General features: G+C 45.6%; 7 protein-coding genes across 7 annotated transcripts; 1 reads left to right on the forward strand and 6 right to left on the reverse strand.

Annotated features, from left to right (window-relative positions):
* Positions 1 to 84: 84 nt before the first annotated feature.
* BGW36DRAFT_358468 (alcohol acetyltransferase) lies at positions 85 to 1,632 on the reverse strand (the record flags this gene model as incomplete). The annotated part of the gene is made up of 2 exons (XM_046213968.1): positions 85 to 1,541; positions 1,593 to 1,632. 2 exons carry the CDS (start codon positions 1,630 to 1,632, stop codon positions 85 to 87), a joined length of 1,497 nt encoding a protein of 498 aa, XP_046073424.1.
* A 430-nt stretch (positions 1,633 to 2,062) lies between these two features.
* BGW36DRAFT_396584 (uncharacterized protein) lies at positions 2,063 to 3,316 on the reverse strand (the record flags this gene model as incomplete). The annotated part of the gene is made up of 5 exons (XM_046218189.1): positions 2,063 to 2,342; positions 2,447 to 2,497; positions 2,555 to 2,607; positions 2,664 to 2,928; positions 3,168 to 3,316. 5 exons carry the CDS (start codon positions 3,314 to 3,316, stop codon positions 2,063 to 2,065), a joined length of 798 nt encoding a protein of 265 aa, XP_046073425.1.
* A 654-nt stretch (positions 3,317 to 3,970) lies between these two features.
* On the reverse strand, positions 3,971 to 6,057 carry BGW36DRAFT_396585 (uncharacterized protein; the record flags this gene model as incomplete). The annotated part of the gene is made up of 7 exons (XM_046218190.1): positions 3,971 to 4,184; positions 4,251 to 4,555; positions 4,689 to 4,950; positions 5,002 to 5,303; positions 5,324 to 5,577; positions 5,641 to 5,893; positions 5,959 to 6,057. 7 exons carry the CDS (start codon positions 6,055 to 6,057, stop codon positions 3,971 to 3,973), a joined length of 1,689 nt encoding a protein of 562 aa, XP_046073426.1.
* Positions 6,058 to 7,096: 1,039 nt separating this feature from the next.
* BGW36DRAFT_377032 (ankyrin repeat protein) lies at positions 7,097 to 11,106 on the reverse strand. Its single transcript, XM_046215958.1, has one exon. The coding sequence runs from the start codon at positions 10,754 to 10,756 to the stop codon at positions 7,310 to 7,312; it is 3,447 nt and encodes a 1,148-aa protein (XP_046073427.1). The 5' UTR covers positions 10,757 to 11,106; the 3' UTR covers positions 7,097 to 7,309.
* A 262-nt stretch (positions 11,107 to 11,368) lies between these two features.
* Positions 11,369 to 12,787, reverse strand: BGW36DRAFT_153172 (putative adenosine deaminase). The gene has a single exon (XM_046209529.1). It carries the CDS (start codon positions 12,551 to 12,553, stop codon positions 11,465 to 11,467), a length of 1,089 nt encoding a protein of 362 aa, XP_046073428.1. The 5' UTR covers positions 12,554 to 12,787; the 3' UTR covers positions 11,369 to 11,464.
* Positions 12,788 to 12,865: 78 nt separating this feature from the next.
* BGW36DRAFT_426645 (uncharacterized protein) lies at positions 12,866 to 13,430 on the reverse strand (the record flags this gene model as incomplete). The annotated part of the gene is made up of 2 exons (XM_046220299.1): positions 12,866 to 13,033; positions 13,086 to 13,430. The coding sequence occupies 2 exons, from the start codon at positions 13,428 to 13,430 to the stop codon at positions 12,866 to 12,868; spliced, it is 513 nt and encodes a 170-aa protein (XP_046073429.1).
* Positions 13,431 to 14,134: 704 nt separating this feature from the next.
* BGW36DRAFT_293323 (allantoate permease) lies at positions 14,135 to 15,685 on the forward strand (the record flags this gene model as incomplete). The annotated part of the gene is made up of 2 exons (XM_046210990.1): positions 14,135 to 14,308; positions 14,369 to 15,685. 2 exons carry the CDS (start codon positions 14,135 to 14,137, stop codon positions 15,683 to 15,685), a joined length of 1,491 nt encoding a protein of 496 aa, XP_046073430.1.
* Between the last annotated feature and the right edge of the window lie 439 nt (positions 15,686 to 16,124).

Here is a 16,124-nt window from a genome sequence, read left to right on the forward strand (position 1 = left end):
TCATATGTATTAAGAAGTCTAGCGATCCAAATCACATTATAAACCTGACAAATGCCAAAAGCCAAAAGCAGTTCGAAAACTCTATCAAGAGCTGAACACCACTTCCCCTAACATCCCCTTCACCTTTGTCAAGATCTCCTCAGTGAATGAATTCTCATTAGGAACACCTAGAACCCCGATTTGCCAATTCAATGTAATCACCATGTCGGCATCTTTCAGTGTCACAATTTGAAAGTTGAGAGGTGCGGCAGTGACGTTTGCAGGTTGAGAGAATATGACCCTTCCAATTTCCCATGTCCTATTGTCTTTTTCTGATTTCCTCATGGCAGCAAATAATGAAGGATCAAATATACCAAGATTACTAATCTCATAGGACAAATTGCGATCCTGTCCCAGCTGTTTGAGATACCATGAGCGGACGTTGCCGAGATACTTCAATAACCCTATGGGCTGATCATTGAGTGTACCTGCAGCATCTTTGAGACGAGAAGTCGTCTTACGAACAGCACCCCAGAATGCTTCAGGATATGCGGTGTCACCACTGATCCTGGGTGAGTACTCATACATTGCAGATACATAGTTGCCCATGGTGTCATTGGATAGAGTCGATATGAGCGGTCGTAAGTCAAGAACAATCGCTCCAACAAAGTTGTGAGGTCCAGTCTCAGGTCTCACCATCTCGCTCAATGCGCGTACTACCAGCTGATTGAAAAGTCCAGTGAACTTGGCACCATGTTCTCTGCAGACTGTCAGTACTCTTCCCAGTAGATCTCTGTCTACTAACAGAATCTGAGACCCAGTATGAAAGGATTCGGGATTGTGGGTTACAGGTTCACCGATATAGGCGCTTGTCGATTGAGATGTGGGTGACGAATATAATCCGAGCCAACGAGATAGGTAACTCGGAAAATACTGTGCAAGGAAAGGTGAGAGAAGGTATGTCCAAGAAACTCTCAAAACACATGATTCTTCCAATGGTTTTGGAAGTTGTGAGAGGGGGGGCGAGTAAAGTAGACTTTGGTCGTAGTTAAGATGTGCGTGTTTGAGCCCTTCGAAAAAAGAGCGATGAAAGGCTAAGCCAGATTTTCCGTCCCCATGCGTATGTGAATAGGCGTATAAAATGTAGACCCGTTTCTTTGTGCCGTGCGATTGGTGTGGTAGTGGCAGAACAATGATCTTCCATGACGGAACTCTTTCAACGTTCAGCCATGGCCGATCGTGGATTTCGAGGGTGACTTGCTTGAGCAACTCGAGTTCATCCTCGGACGTGTAAAAAGTTGATGTTGAATCAATAATTTCGACATGATTCTGAAGATCGAGGTTCGTCGGTCGAAAGAATTCGGGGTATTCGCTATCTTCTCCGTGTATAACGGCGCTCAGGATAGGGTGCGCTTCAATGCACCATTTTAGGGCAGGAATGTAAGAGCTGATGCTGGTGGTATCGAACGTCACTTCACTTTCCACATTATACAATCCGCTTATGACTATTGAGTGATACCAGCCAAGTGCATGGCGCACAGTAAATCGTTTTTCAGTCTTGCCTGTGACAAAATTTTAGCAGTAGCTGAGAGCGTTATCCGGCGAATGCTTACTAGCATTTCGTAGCTTTTTCATTGGTTCTGAAGTAGACATGACTAATCTTTTCTACCTGCTTCAATGAGAAAGAGAGAAATAGGATATTGAAAACGACACTGGAGATCTATAAAGGTAGTCACACTGCTATATGACATGCAAAGTAGTCTGACATCTAGAGCAATTATATACATAATGTTTGAAGTAAATTAGCGCTGATATAGTATGTCGACAGGGCACATATGGCACATTTAGTGGAGACAACGCGGAGCTGTAGTAAGGTGTGCGACTGTTTCTCATCCGATTGGCTGCCTTGTCTCACTATTTGAACCTTCTGGGATGCCCCCCTTTGCCGTGCTTAAGTCATCTGTATAGTGTTGTATGCGATGATATTTTTACAGAGTTCTTGACTTGCTTGGGAGGTTTATGGTTTAATTCCCGGCACGCTTTGATATATCTATTCAAGTAAAGATGATTTGCCACAGAAATTTTAAATTACAATATCGTATAGACTATACGAGGCCTGGATATCTTCATAACAATCCGGGTAAGCCTGGAAGAACTCAGGACCCATTGTAAATCTTTGGATCGAGTCAGTTGCAGCCCTCCACGTCATTGTAAAGTGATATTTTCCCGAGTCTTTGTCGATATCGATAGTGTGATTAGGAGGAAATGGCCATTCAAAACGCATATTTCGAGAAAAGTAAAACCAGAATCGGTTTGTTAGTTTTGGATAGTTGGAAGCTATCAGTCTTTCGCGAAAATGGGGCCTGCAAGATATTAGACTAGTGAAATACAATTACACTCAAAATCTAGAGAGTTAAAATTTATAGGTTATTTTGCTGAGATATACAGAGCAAGCTCCACAACTTACCAAGCGAAGTAATCAAATATTAAATTATCGGGACTGGATACTTGAAATTTTCTGCTAAATTCGTATAAGCCATTTATTCGATCCAAATGTGCATACACCATTATGTACCTTGGTCTAAACCATGGAGCGACAGGTGGGGGATGATCAGGGAATGTCCAAGACTACATAGGTCAGTAATACCACAAATGCATAGCTAGTTTGCAGGGGCTTAACAAACCAAAAGTATTAGGTGGATACCTCGAAGAACGGCTAGACGAGTCTCTATTGCCGCGTTCTTAGTTAATAAAATATCTATACGGCTCAGAATACTCCATATAGGACAGGTAAAATATTCCTTTTGCAAAACGCCCCACCCATAAATAACGCCTCGAATTAGGGCGTCTTGATTAAATTGATCATTTGTGCATACTTGTAGTGGATTATAAGAGAACACGCTGCGAAGGGCCCCACTTAAAAAATCACGCATAGTTGTATCATCGTCTCTGTAGTCGCTGGATGAGAAACAAGGGATCTCAGTAGAATTAAAAAGATGACTGTTTGGAAAAGCCTGCATCCCCAGAGATTCACGAGTGCAAGTCATATTCAAAGTCGAGGGAATTAGGGAAGGTCCTGGCTAATTGCCAAACCGTCAATATATCCACGCCTAAGAGACACAAGGGAAGAAAATCTCACATTCAAAATATTTTGGCAAGGCCCAAAATAGCTTTTCTCAATATGGAACAAGCGGTTTTCCATGGACTTCACAGATTTCTTCAACCTATCCCTCCGTTTGGATTGAGAGACTCGATTCATTATTCGCTTACGTTCTCTTTGGGTCTGGCTCAGTATGCGGCCAGTGGACCATGGTTTCTCTGACAATACTTCGTCCATTATTCTAGTGATAGTTGTTGTTGTCTTCCCTGGCAAGATATTGTGACATGATGTGACGGGTTGATGAGGCGACTGCAACGAGTAGCCTTGATACTCCGAAAAGGCTAGAGGGGGGTCCAATGAAGCGCACAAAAACTTATCAAATTTGACAAGTTGCAGAATAAGCGGTACACGATCCTTGTGGCCGGCGAATGTTGATTGTTGCAATATTCGTATACTTGAGAAGTATGGTATGTAGGAAGATTGAGTTGAAGGCTTGAAATTCATCGTTAAGTGAAGCGTTGTGGATGTCCCACAGTGGATACCTTCAGGCCAATCAGACTTCAGAGAGTCGCACAACACAAGGCTTGAGACTATCAATAAGCACTAATAGGCATGCCAAGTCTGGGTAGGTCAATGGAGTAGGGTGATGGGGCTTGTAATTGAGAATGACGGAAAAGAAGATTTATTGCCGTGGCCAAATGTTAGAGTGATATAACTGGGAGAATACATGTATATGATGAAAACTAAGGGATCAATTGATATTTTTAATGTCTTATATCGTAGTCACAGCTCCGTTAATAACTAAATGATTAGTACTGGAATTACTGAAGATTCTGTAATTTTCTTGTATGGTACGAAACGGTTATAAGACACATACACACGTAAATTATCTCAGAGTATGCCCCGATGGATTCTCTTCCACTCTACATAGCGCTCCTTCCCTGAAACACCTTGCCTCATGCAGCGATCAAACTCATCTTGAGCTCCGGGCTGGCCGGGCCGGAGTTTTAACCTGTACGGCCATTTCTCGATTATAGTATGTTTTTCCTTCATCGTTGCGCCGAAAATTTCACCAGCCTTATGGAACTCAAAGTCCTTCACAAACCTGTTATTAGCGTTAATATAAGGTCTCGTTAAATTTGGACGAACTGCTTTATCAAAATTGAACTACCTGTCAAAAATGTGGTCATAGGGTGTGACAAGTTCACGACCAACTGTAAATTTGATAAGCGCGGCATCGTATTCGGAACTTTTGGTTCCGTTTGGAGGACGATAGCGGAGTAGATACTTTGTTGCTCGGCTGTGTAAAGTCAATTCCTTCATTTTATCTCCGTCGGTCAAGGTTTCGTCAACCGCGTTCATAAAGAGGGTTATCAAGGTGGCATGTGGGTTCTGTAAAGGAGTCTGAAGCAAAGGAACCATCAAGTGTAGTGTGCGGTGAATTCCCAGCCAGCCCCTATCGGAAATGTTTGATACCTATGTAACTTCATTAGTGTCTTGACCTGGGTACCAATATGGACGCGGACTTCTGGATGAACTATGATTTTAAAAAGATGCAACCGGTGTAAACACCTGGGAAGTGTGGACTGATAAAGTAGTGGTTACTTACATCGATTCGGCTAAAAGAATCGCTATCCAGATGATCAGGAAGGGAAGAGGCTTCAAGATTAAGAAGTTGAAAGGAAATTTTCGAACTAGAAATTCGATGAAAAAAGGAGTGAAGCAGTTCCCGAATGTGAAAATATAGCTTGCCGTAAATATCAGCAGTTGCAGCTCCGCTTGTTGTGTTTAAAACCTCTTCAAAAGACCACCCATGAAGAGGATCCGCGTTGTCTTTCATCGGCCAGGTATCAGCCGTCTGGAAAAATGTCCTGCCATGTGTCAGCATCACGTTTAACTCTTTATGTTGTCCGCTGACGAACGGGTTTGGCTCCCTGAAATCATGGCGCGGGAATCCGAAGGGAAGCAAGAGGCCGTCCTGACGAAATTTGTTAAAACAGATCCGTTGGATAGGCGAAAGGCAGGACATGTATCGGTCGCGATAGTCCCTCCTTGAACGGGCTAGGGTGTTGGCTGCGCGTATTCTCTGTGCCTGCTCGGCCGTTAAGCCGGCTGGTTTGTTGAAAAGGTTTAAAAGGTGATTCCACGATGATTGCTTCAGAGCAATTCTCAGTGAGCACCGCCCAAATGTCCATGTCTTCGCGAGGAGACTTCCAGATGGCTTCTTTTGATTTTTTTACAGACATCTTCGATCAGAGGCCGGATACGATTGTGAAGAATCTCAATGTCTAATTCGCGGACGACAGCCGAGTACCAGAGGTGAATGATGCAATCGGTGGCATCCTCAGATTTCTCAACAACTAGGGCAACAAGAAGCAGAATCACATTACGGGCCATGATGTCAAAATCTCTGTCATTTATCGTGACTTGGAGAGAATGTTTATAGCTGCTTGGAAGGTAGGAGATCGTCTTGACAACATTACGAAGGTCTCCCGAAGCTATTGGTAAAGGCATTTCAGTTCTGAACATCCATCAGACTTTGAAATGGTATGAACATGTACCTGCAAACAAGAGGCGAAGATCTCCAGCATATCTGTCTCCTTCATTCGATCCCAGTTTAACGATGTCAATGGCAGAGACGTTACCCCAAAGGTACTTCTCCGCCCCCAACGTCACTCCGATGCCGGTTCGGATAAATGCTGGAGTTCTTTTTTCGAGGACCCAGGCTGGCTGCCAGGTTTTCTTTCCCACGGTCGACTTACATTCGATTTTATGGTGGGACCAGTGTGACTTTTGGCATATTGGACCGCAGTACTGTAAGCACATCTGTTAAGGCAAACACATTTATATAAAACGTAATAGTTCAGGAGCGAACTGACAATGATGAGGCAACAATTTTTGCACGTGTATCTGCCTTCTTTTTTGCAAGCCGTCTGCTCGAGGCCCCAGTTGGCACATATGAACCCAGTGGCTGTCATTGTGCTTCGTTTTGTGGGCGATACGAGGCAAATTTGGGATAAAATAGCGCGTATATCCCTTCAATTTGGATAGAATAGTTAAAATGACAGTTGATAGCTGATTTGAGAATTAAAGGGTGAAAAAGTTGGCACATAAACAAAAGCGTGTGCACTACATATGACTGAAAGCGCCTTAGGCATCCCCCTATTCTCGCACGTTTCTGTTAGAATCGAACGGATGTAGATACAACTCTGCTGTGCTAAACGAGGAATTGAGAACTTGCGGTAAAACCACAATGTAAAGGGAAAGGATATGAAGCTGGCGGTGTACTAGGGCAGAGAGAGAAGTGGGGGAGAGAATGAACGAAGTTGATTACATGCGAAAGCCTGACACGTCCTGCAATCATATTGAAGTCCTACAACGCCAATGGCTGCATGCATGCCTGCCCAAATATCTGGTGGATTAAGGTATTACACGACCTTTGTGACAGAGAGTGTGGAATTACTCAGCCAAGCATGACCATATCGTTAACTGTTTGAAGCCTCCAATGTTGCCGAAGGGAGCTTCAACACCAGCTTGTGTGGAAATATTTCAGACTTTGAATGCGATGGTAAATTGAGTCGATGACTGACTGACGAAAATTCAACAAGCTACATGCAGTTAACTATGTCCAACCTTTTCTGCTTCATAAGACTACAAACCTGTAGCCTCGAGTCTGCATATCCCTTACAGTAGAATTATCGACTGGTGTGCAGTAATTAGCAATTCTGCAATCCTGATTCAGTAGCTACTACCAGACATTAACATATACAGGCGTGTCAATAAAGCACGTCCAAAAAAAAAAAAAAAAAAAAAAAAGAAATAGATTCATGTACACACTAGGAAATACACTGATGTATATAATCGATAATATTCACATTTAACCTATTACCAAGTTTAACCCTAAGTGTTCCGATTAAAAGTCGAATATTTTAGAAACAAAACGTATAACCATACTATGCACTTCTATTCAAATATTGTGAATAAACTCTAGTCATTACTGTTTCCGGATGGATATTATTTTAGTACCCAATAATTCATATTTCAATATTGTCCTATATACATGTATCTTGGCGTCTGTCTAATTCAACATCATCATTGTTCTGGATGTCCAAACTACCGTAAAGTCAAATTATGTACACTACCAAGCTTTTAACCAATCGAAAACAAGATCATCAATTCGTAACATCATCAAGAAGATTTTATACCAATATACATCCACTCTGTATCATACTAATTCCTCCTGAAAGGAAACCCTTGGTTAGGTATCCCACTCATCGGCCTGTGCGTATGCGACGAACTTCTGGGTCCTGCAGTACTGTGTGCAGTATTTCTCGTTGCGACTGGAAGAAGCCCGCCACCAAAATACTCCGAATCAACACTCCGTCTTGTCTTTGCCACACTAAGAATGCGTTCGATTTCAAGCGCTTGGGTAGCCATACTATTACCGAGCCCGCCTCGACCCGTGTCAGCGACATATTGTTGCTGCTGCTGGAAAATGCTCTTGGAGCCACCTTTCCTGCGAAGTCGCCATTCATGAATGCGTCGGTACGCTTCCCGAGCTCCACTACGAATGTCATCGATCGATAGAGCGAGGAGAATTAGAGGAATTGATATGGAGAATCCAATTCCGAATATGTATTTCGAAACATAGGAGATTGGAAGATTTGTATTCCCACTTGATTCGTGCGGAAATTCTGCGACATTGATAGCGAAGAACGATGCTATGAAGGACAATGGCAGGAACACGATAGTCACGATGGTGAACATCATAATTGTCTTACCCTGGCGAGTTGTCCCTGCAGCTTGGTCGCGAGCGAAGCGCGCTTCAAAGGCGTTAGCGTGCTTTTGCTTCAGATCGAGTAGATCTGTGATCGAGTCGTAGATGCGTTCGGTCTGTTTGTCCATTCGATCGACATCTTTGAGGTGCATTTCAATTATTCGTTGTTGTTCCCGAAACCTTTTCTTTATTTCACTTTGAGATTTGTGCTCTCCTAAGTATATTTCGCAAATTGCATCTTGGAGACCGGTCAGCACTTGTTTCTGGTATTCAAGCACTGTGCGGATCATATTAAGTTCATCACGAATATCTTTAGCTTCGGCAAGGAGGTCAGTTTCTTGACCAATATCAAGAAGCTTATCTACGAAGAGTGGTTGAGCGTCTTCATCGTCCTCATCATTTGGATATTCGCCTTCTGGTCCGTCCGTCGTTCGGTTCCCTCGTGGCATGGTATCCATGGTAAAACGCCTGGACTGCCTATGATACTTCAGCCACTCCGAAGCTTGTGCAGAGGCGATGTTGAATTCTCTAAAAAGAACAGTTTCGCGATCTGTTGCTGTGCCGATTGAAGACTCGAACATGTCCAAAAACTGATATTCGTCATCTCCCATACGATGTCTATCAAAAACACCAGAGCAACGGCCACTAATAACGCTAGCCAGTTCGTACACAGATCTTACCGGTTCACGTGTCTTGGAATTAATGTCCTCGATGATCCCGTCCAGTACATTGAGAGGGTCATTCTTGGGTTGTTCCCACCTTTGCGGGAAACTGGTGACAATCAAATTTTTGCCGAGAATCCACATCCACAACTGATCAACCATGAATATTTTTGGGTCTCGCGTTATTTGCTCAGGCCATCGTTTCTGGTAGCGGTAAACCACTTGGTCTGTATCACGAGTTCTAGTATCAATGTTGGGATAGAAGAATTGATCCAATGTTCGCCGAACATGCAGAGACGCGGTGGAGGAATTAATATGCGCACGGATCAGCATCTCATCCTTAGTAGATGCTCTAGTCAAACCCGGACGTGGTTCTAGATTCTCGGCTTCCATAATTACTTCTCGCATCTTCTGTTGACCACGGGTCGTCTCAAAATGTAGATATGGCATAAACATGCAGATGTTGCTTCTTACAGCTAGTGGAAGCTCTTTGGGGGAAGGTGATAATGGTATGCGCGTCTTTTTGTCTGTCTTGTTGCTTAGTTTAATCTTTTCTGATTTTACTGTATCTTTTGTGCCCTTATTGCGTTTTGATTGTGCTTTTGGCTTCCGACCTGAAGCGCTGTCATCATCCTGCGATTGAGACTCTCGACTCAGTCCAGTTTCTCGTTTCTTCAGAGTCGTTGGTGGAGTCTCTGGAAGCTTTGGAACTGCAGGCCCATTAATAACCAGGCGCGGTATAGTATTTTCGTCATTTGTTTCCTCATTTTCCTTTCCGACGTCTTCGTCTTCATCTCTATTTCGCGGCGCACGGGGAGTGCTTTGACACAAAGGTCTCATAAAGTGAGAATGCGCCCGTTGTCCACGGTGTTGATGGTTAAATGATTTTTCCAAGCCTTTAAATCCTTCCACGTCACCAGCACCTTCCTCAATGAACGACTTCGTCAGTAGTGCCTCAACCCAAGCCATATTATTAGCGGGTAGATGGATCCATCGAAAATTGGTCGCTTTAACGTTTGTTGGTAGTGTGGTGACTGCTTGTTTCCGAGGATTTTTCGGGTCCCGGCCGTACAGCAGCTCGTAAATGGAATATTTCCTAACGCGGTTTTCGTTGTGGAAGTTTCCAAAGTCAACAATTGTAGCATCAAAGCCCTTACACGCTCCAATAGCATCCTCCGAGAGAGCTTCAACATGATTGAATGACGCTAGTAGTCGTACAATATCGTTTCGCTTGGATTGAGCTGCTCTCAAGAATGGTGTACTGCCAAATGTATCGCGAGTGCGTAGTCGGATGTTCGGCAGTTCGAGAAGACATTCGACTACATCTGTATGGCCAGCCTGGGCAGCGAGATGCAAAGATGTCATACCGTTGAGCAATTGGGTATTAACCTCTGCACCGGCTTGTAGCAGCAATCGGACGATCTTTTCACATCCCTTTTCACAGGCATTGTGAAGAGGTGTCCATCCACCGTCACTGCGTGCATTGACGTTCGCACCGTTTTCCAACAATAGTACCACTACATCCTCACGATCATGAGCTGTGGCAATATGTAAAGCCGTTTTATTTCTAAGTTCGACCCCATTGATATAGTCCTGTGGACAACCTTGCGGCCGAGCGAGCAACATTTCTGCGAAATGGGTTTTGCCAGTAGCGCAAGCCCAGTGTAAAGGAGTTCGGCCGAGTTCGTCGCGTGCATCGGGGTCACAAGCTGTGCGCAGTAGCATACTTACAACATCGTCGCCCCAGTCACATTGCTTGTCGGCAGCCAAATTATGGAGGATATTGCGCTTTTTGTTGTCTCTCGCATTGACGTCAGCGCCCCGCGAAATCAGTAAATGCAAGACATGCCAGTGATTTTTCCAGGCAGCCGTCATTAGTGCTGTGCGACCTTTCTTGTCCCTGAACTCTGGTGTGGCGCCGGCATCGAGAAGCAGCTTAACGATCGAAACATGGTTGCGCTCGACGGCGCGAAACACAGGCGGTGCCCGAGTTCCTGTTACCTCAACGCTGGCTCCTTCTTTCAATAAATACTGTGTTGCCTCGACACAGCCCCGTTCGGCGCACTTCATCAACCCAAGGCCTAGAAACGTCGGATTCAATTGTCCCTTTTCCCGGGCTATTTCTACCACACTTTTCAGGCTTTGAACATCGTTGTTTGTAGCAGCGCGCAGTAATTGTGGCTCTAGGCGATCTCCACGGTTGCTTCCGGCGCTCGATCGTGATCGTGATCGCGACATTGTAACAGCGTCAATTTACGTGGAGCTATGTTGACAAACTTCCGTTCTTGGTAGACTTTTGCCAGTTGTTATCAAAAGGGCTTTCCTTGCAGTATTTCCCAGACTTTCTTCCAAGAATTGAGGCCACAGCGCAATCGTCTAATTGATATCAGCCTCTATCAAGTTCATGATCAAAATGGCAACGCAAAGTCAATCGGTGAGTCGAGTGCAAAGCGACAGACATCTCGGTGCGGGAAAAATCAGAGAGAAACGACGGCGCAATCCATTATGGCATCGTTGTTGGGATATCCTCGAGCAGCGCAACGTCAGTCTCGATGATGGCTAGTCAGGAGCTCTTCAGACAGAATAACAATGATGATGCAGAACAATGATAATCTTCGTTAGGGAGCACGAGATGGCCATTTTTCATCTCCGCAATAATTGCCCCGTGCGGGAGTTGTCCAGTCAGAGGGGGGCAGGAGCCGCACTAGTCTGCCCCACTGTTTCGGCTCAATGTGCTCCCATTGGATAGTTCCTACACTAGCTGCAACTTTAGGTTTGCAATTCCCTGGAACGGCTAGTGTACGGGGTCATCTAGCTTCAAAAGGCTAGGCGTGGGATGCCTTGCACAATTCTCCTTTTTGCAACTAATGCAAACTCCAATATTGAAGCTGCTTCTGCGCCCTTGTTCTTATTAATCGTTAACATACATTGTACCCTATATCTATTTCAACATATTACCAATTCCAACTCCTTCAGTATCTCCGTCTTGGTACCCTCGTCTGCCCAGCTGATCTCCACCGCGTTCCGTACCAGCGTCACCATATCCGCTTTCGTGAAGCCACAGTACTTATACACCTTCATCATATTCCCGTCGATCCAAACATTGTGCATATATGTCGGGTCATCGCTGTTGATACATATTTTCACTCCCTCGTCCCACAGTCTCCGAATCTTCGGGAAGAGAACCTCAGTGGCCTGACGACGATGATACGCGTGCGGGCACAGCGTTAACCCAATGCCACGACTCTTCAGGCCGGGGATCAAACCCTCCCGGTCGATCGCATTGAGGCCGTGGTCGATCCTTTCAGTACCTGCTCCGTCACAGATGTCAAAAATAGCCTCGTGCATATGCTCGACTGCATCCTTTTGATCAACGTCGCAGTGCATGGTGATGTGCAGACCGTCCTCCTTCGCTAGCCGAAAAGCCTCTTCGAAAAGTAATGGCGGACGGTTGTACTCGTTGCTAGCCAACCCAACAGCATGGAATAAACCTTTGCCTTTCCCATCTCTCGTGCGAGCCCACGGCAATGCGGCACGATATGCGTCCAGCCCGTCCTCCAACGCCTCGTCGCGCAGAAAACAAAAGATCCAGTTGCTTCGGACACTGTACTTTCCTACGCTCTCCTGTTGCGCGCGGAGGTAGCCATTTAGCACTGCTTCAGCGGGGATTCCTCGCCGTGTGTGTGCCTGTGTGTCAAAAAAGGGCTCGACATACCGCACGTTCATCTCGTGCGCCTTTTTAAAGTAGTCCATTGCTAATTCGTAGAAATCATCCTCGGTGCAGAGCACTTGGCAGCCTGCGAAGTAAGCTTCGAGAAAAGTCGGGGCACCATTATCACCATTGACTTCTCGCCGATGATTGTAGGTCACTTTGTATGAATTGGCCAGTTCGTCGTATGTCTTGTAGGGCAGTGAGATGTTATTACGGTGTGCCAATTTCCATCGCAGCGCCGGCGTCAGTGTGCCTTCAATATGGACATGCAGCTCGACTTTGGGAAGAGCCGCGATAAAGGGATCGATTTCGAGCCCGTTCATGTCTGAATCCTTGTTCCAGCAACATTCGATCGCGATTACAAACTGACGATTCTCTTGATAGCAAACGCCAACAGCTTAAATCTCCCGCGAAAGCCCCGCACAGCACGACCCGCAGAGAAGCCATCGGTGATTATCGGCATGTTTGCCGTGCTATCATTCACTTGATGATAAAGACACCACCCTGCCATTTCTGGGAAATCCCCACACATAGCATCGAATGCTATTACTCAAATTCAATAGTAATTCTTTACGTAGTCGGGAAGCTTGGCGAGTAACCCTAATTTATTATCGACAGCCGTCGACCACTAACAATCAGGTGCGAATAATACTTCCAATTCCAACCGGCTGCAAGCCAATACCATGACTTGGAGGGTCGCGCTTGGACTGGACGATTTCAATAGCACTAACATCGATGTACCCAAGCTCGACCAGGTAGCAAATATACTCCATCGTCCACTCTTGACACCGTTTATTCGTCGTCTATACCCCCGTGCGGGTTAGCAATTATTCCAGCAAAAGGATTTATACCTACATCGTTTACAGGAGCCATAAAGTTTTGGCTGATCCGCGGTGGTGAAATTCGACTAGCCGCGATCTCCACAGCGCCTCTCGGGATAGAATCTATGCCTTCTGAATCTGTGTCCATGATGTATTCGGAGTCGATTCGCCCAATTGGGTACTTATCGTAAGCCTGCGTGATTTTGAGAGGCGAATATAGTCGCTCAAACTCAAGCTTGTATCCCACCATAGGAGCACCGACTACGTTGATGAGCGTTCCAACGTCTTCGTTAGAAGCAAAGGGGACGAAGATGGCAAAATGAGCCCGCTGCTTGGCAGAGTTGCGGTATGTCATTAAGGATATGGCTCTGGGCGCCATTGTGTGAAATGGCAGTCGGTCTGTGCCACGTCTGATAGTAGCTATCAGGCTCGTAGAATAGAAGGTTTTACGTACATCAAATTGAAATGTGGAACGTTTAGTTGAATTTAGGATACCAATGAGTCGTAGCAGTGCAAATGTAAGGCTGCTAAAGTTGACTGGTCACCAGATACTTGAATTCACGTGATCTATATACTAGGCTGCCAGAGGCTCGACCTCGGTGTTTGTTGCTGTGCATCAAGCCACCAATTGACAACGAGTTCAAATGTTGTGAAGTTATTCATTTCAAATGTTGATTTTGATGATGAACTCAGTAGCTTTCTCCCACTCTTCCAAATTAAGGCAAACAGGCGCCTTATTCCGACATACCGCCTTTCACACCATCTTACCTGACCTAGAATACAGCTAGACTCATTTTTCAAGACTGTCCCGCAATCTCCACCTCTTCTGGCCACAGGCTCTAGGTCTATACTAAATTGTCCACTGAAGCGATAAGCTGTCGGTGATTTGGTGGCTCGGCCGAACTAGTTTTCGATAAGGCGGCATGCTTACCCGCAGGTCGTTGATAAGACGATGTCCGATGTCGAAACACAACCACACACTTGCACTACTTAATCGTAGGCGTGCCACCACCGGGCGGGATGTCGACCGAGCACACTCCATTGCTGGCCGATGAGACCTGCGCGGTCGGCAACAATAGCAATATGGCACAGGCGATAGCAGTCGAAGCAGGCCCAAGCGATGCAGCTGTCGTGCGTCGCACTCTGCGCAAGGTCGACTGGCGGTTGATGCCGCTGATGTTCGTCACTTATATGCTCAATTTCATGGATAAAACGATTTTATCTAGTGCTTCGGTGTTCGGGCTCATTGACGATACTGTATGTTTCCTGTCGACTTGTTAATTCACGAAAAGAAGGATAGAGGCTAACAGCGTCAAGCACCTGGTCGACCAGCAATATAGCTGGGTGTCAAGTATATTCTACTTTGGCTACTTCTTCTGGGAATATCCGACCAACATCCTCATTACGAGAGTTCCAGTCGCCAAATATCTCGCCGCCAATACTGTATTCTGGGGCGCAGTAGTCGCTCTGACGGCAGCATGCGTCAATTACGGCGGTCTGCTAGCCGTTCGCTTCCTGCTTGGTGTTGCCGAGGCTACTATTACCCCGGCCTTCATGTTTATCACCACCACCTGGTATACTCGTGACGAAATTCCGTTTCGGACGGGAATATGGTTTGCTGGAAACTCAATCGGAGGGCTTGTAGCGAGTCTATTAGCCTACGGCGTCGGTCATATCGAACATCCACTTCACCCGTGGATGTGGATGTTTATTATCCTCGGCGTCGCGACTTTCCTCTGGTCGTTTGCGCTTTTTGCGTTTTTACCAGATAGCATCTCAAACGCAAAGTTTTTGACGCCAGAAGAGCGCGAGATCATGACCAACAGAATCATCATCTCCGGCACCGGCAGCACGGAGAAAACCACGTGGAGATGGGATCAAACAGTCGAGTGTCTTATCGACCCGAAAACTTGGCACGTTTTTGCGCTTGCTATTCTAACGCAGATCCCAAATGGCGGTACTCAGAACTTTGGAAACCTTGTCATCAAATCCTTTGGGTTTACATCTCTCCAATCAACCCTCATCAACATCCCATCCAGCGTGATCAGCGCCGCAACAATATCCTTGACGGGCTTCCTCGCCGGACGGTATCGGCAATTAAACTGTATCTTAATCGTCGCCGTGGTTGCATTATCTGTAACAGGTAGTGCAATCATCTACGCGCGAAGCCATCACGTCCCCAAGGGCGCTCAGCTCTTTGGATATTTCCTCCTCGCCACTGGGCCGAGCATCCTACCGTTAGTCATGTCTTTGGTTCAAGCGAACTACAAAGGGGTAACTAAGAAAATGACTATGACGGCAATGATGTTCATTGCATACTGTGCGGGCAATATCGCCGGCCCCCAGTTCTTCAAAGCCTCTGAAGCGCCACACTATCAAACCGCCTTCAAGGCGATATTGATCTGTTACATCATCTCAGCTGGACTGGCTATCTCGTTGCGGGTGTATCTGCAGTTCGCGAATACGAGAAGGGATCGTGAGGAAGGCATCAATGGAAGTGCAGGGGCGTCAGGAGTGGTGGCCGGTGGGAAAATTGCTGATGTTGTTGAGACGGTTCAGAATGTATCGCTGCAGCCGGAAGATTATGATGATGTAACAGATTGGAAGACAGTAGGTTTTAGATACCGTCTTTAGATAGGTTGGAGAAATGCAATCGATACAGACTCTGTCGCGAGTCGTTGTCTAACAGTCGAATCTGCGTTTAAATTTTGACTAATTCCATGCAAAAAGCAAGATGAAGGTAGATTTGACCTCATGGTATTTTATCTAACTATAACAAAAGCAACTCTCCCGTCCTTGCTCTTCTCTTGCTTTTTCCGTTAGAAGTTTTGCGGGAATTCTCCGTCTTCTAGTCATTCTCCCGACGATGTTGTCCTTTATAGTTGAAAATTGTGACCGAACAGTTTGATAAACGAGTGTCGTTTCGTTTTCAACCTTGATATCCGGGATTTTTTGGTTCCCGACCAGTGTATTGGCCATATATCGAATGAATAGGTTGACAGGAGCACTTCATGAGTCGGAAACAGGAAAATGAGACTATTAGAATACATCAAATGGCTTCCATGGTATTCCT

This window comes from Talaromyces proteolyticus (assembly GCF_021365285.1).
Source record: "Talaromyces proteolyticus strain PMI_201 chromosome Unknown BGW36scaffold_5, whole genome shotgun sequence".
NCBI classification, from domain to species: domain Eukaryota; kingdom Fungi; phylum Ascomycota; class Eurotiomycetes; order Eurotiales; family Trichocomaceae; genus Talaromyces; species Talaromyces proteolyticus.

Bases quoted from the DNA above. Each gene is read 5' to 3' on its own strand.
- BGW36DRAFT_377032 (XM_046215958.1), bottom strand. From the start codon at position 10,756: ATGTCGCGATCACGATCACGATCGAGCGCCGGAAGCAACCGTGGAGAT.
- BGW36DRAFT_153172 (XM_046209529.1), bottom strand. From the start codon at position 12,553: ATGAACGGGCTCGAAATCGATCCCTTTATCGCGGCTCTTCCCAAAGTC.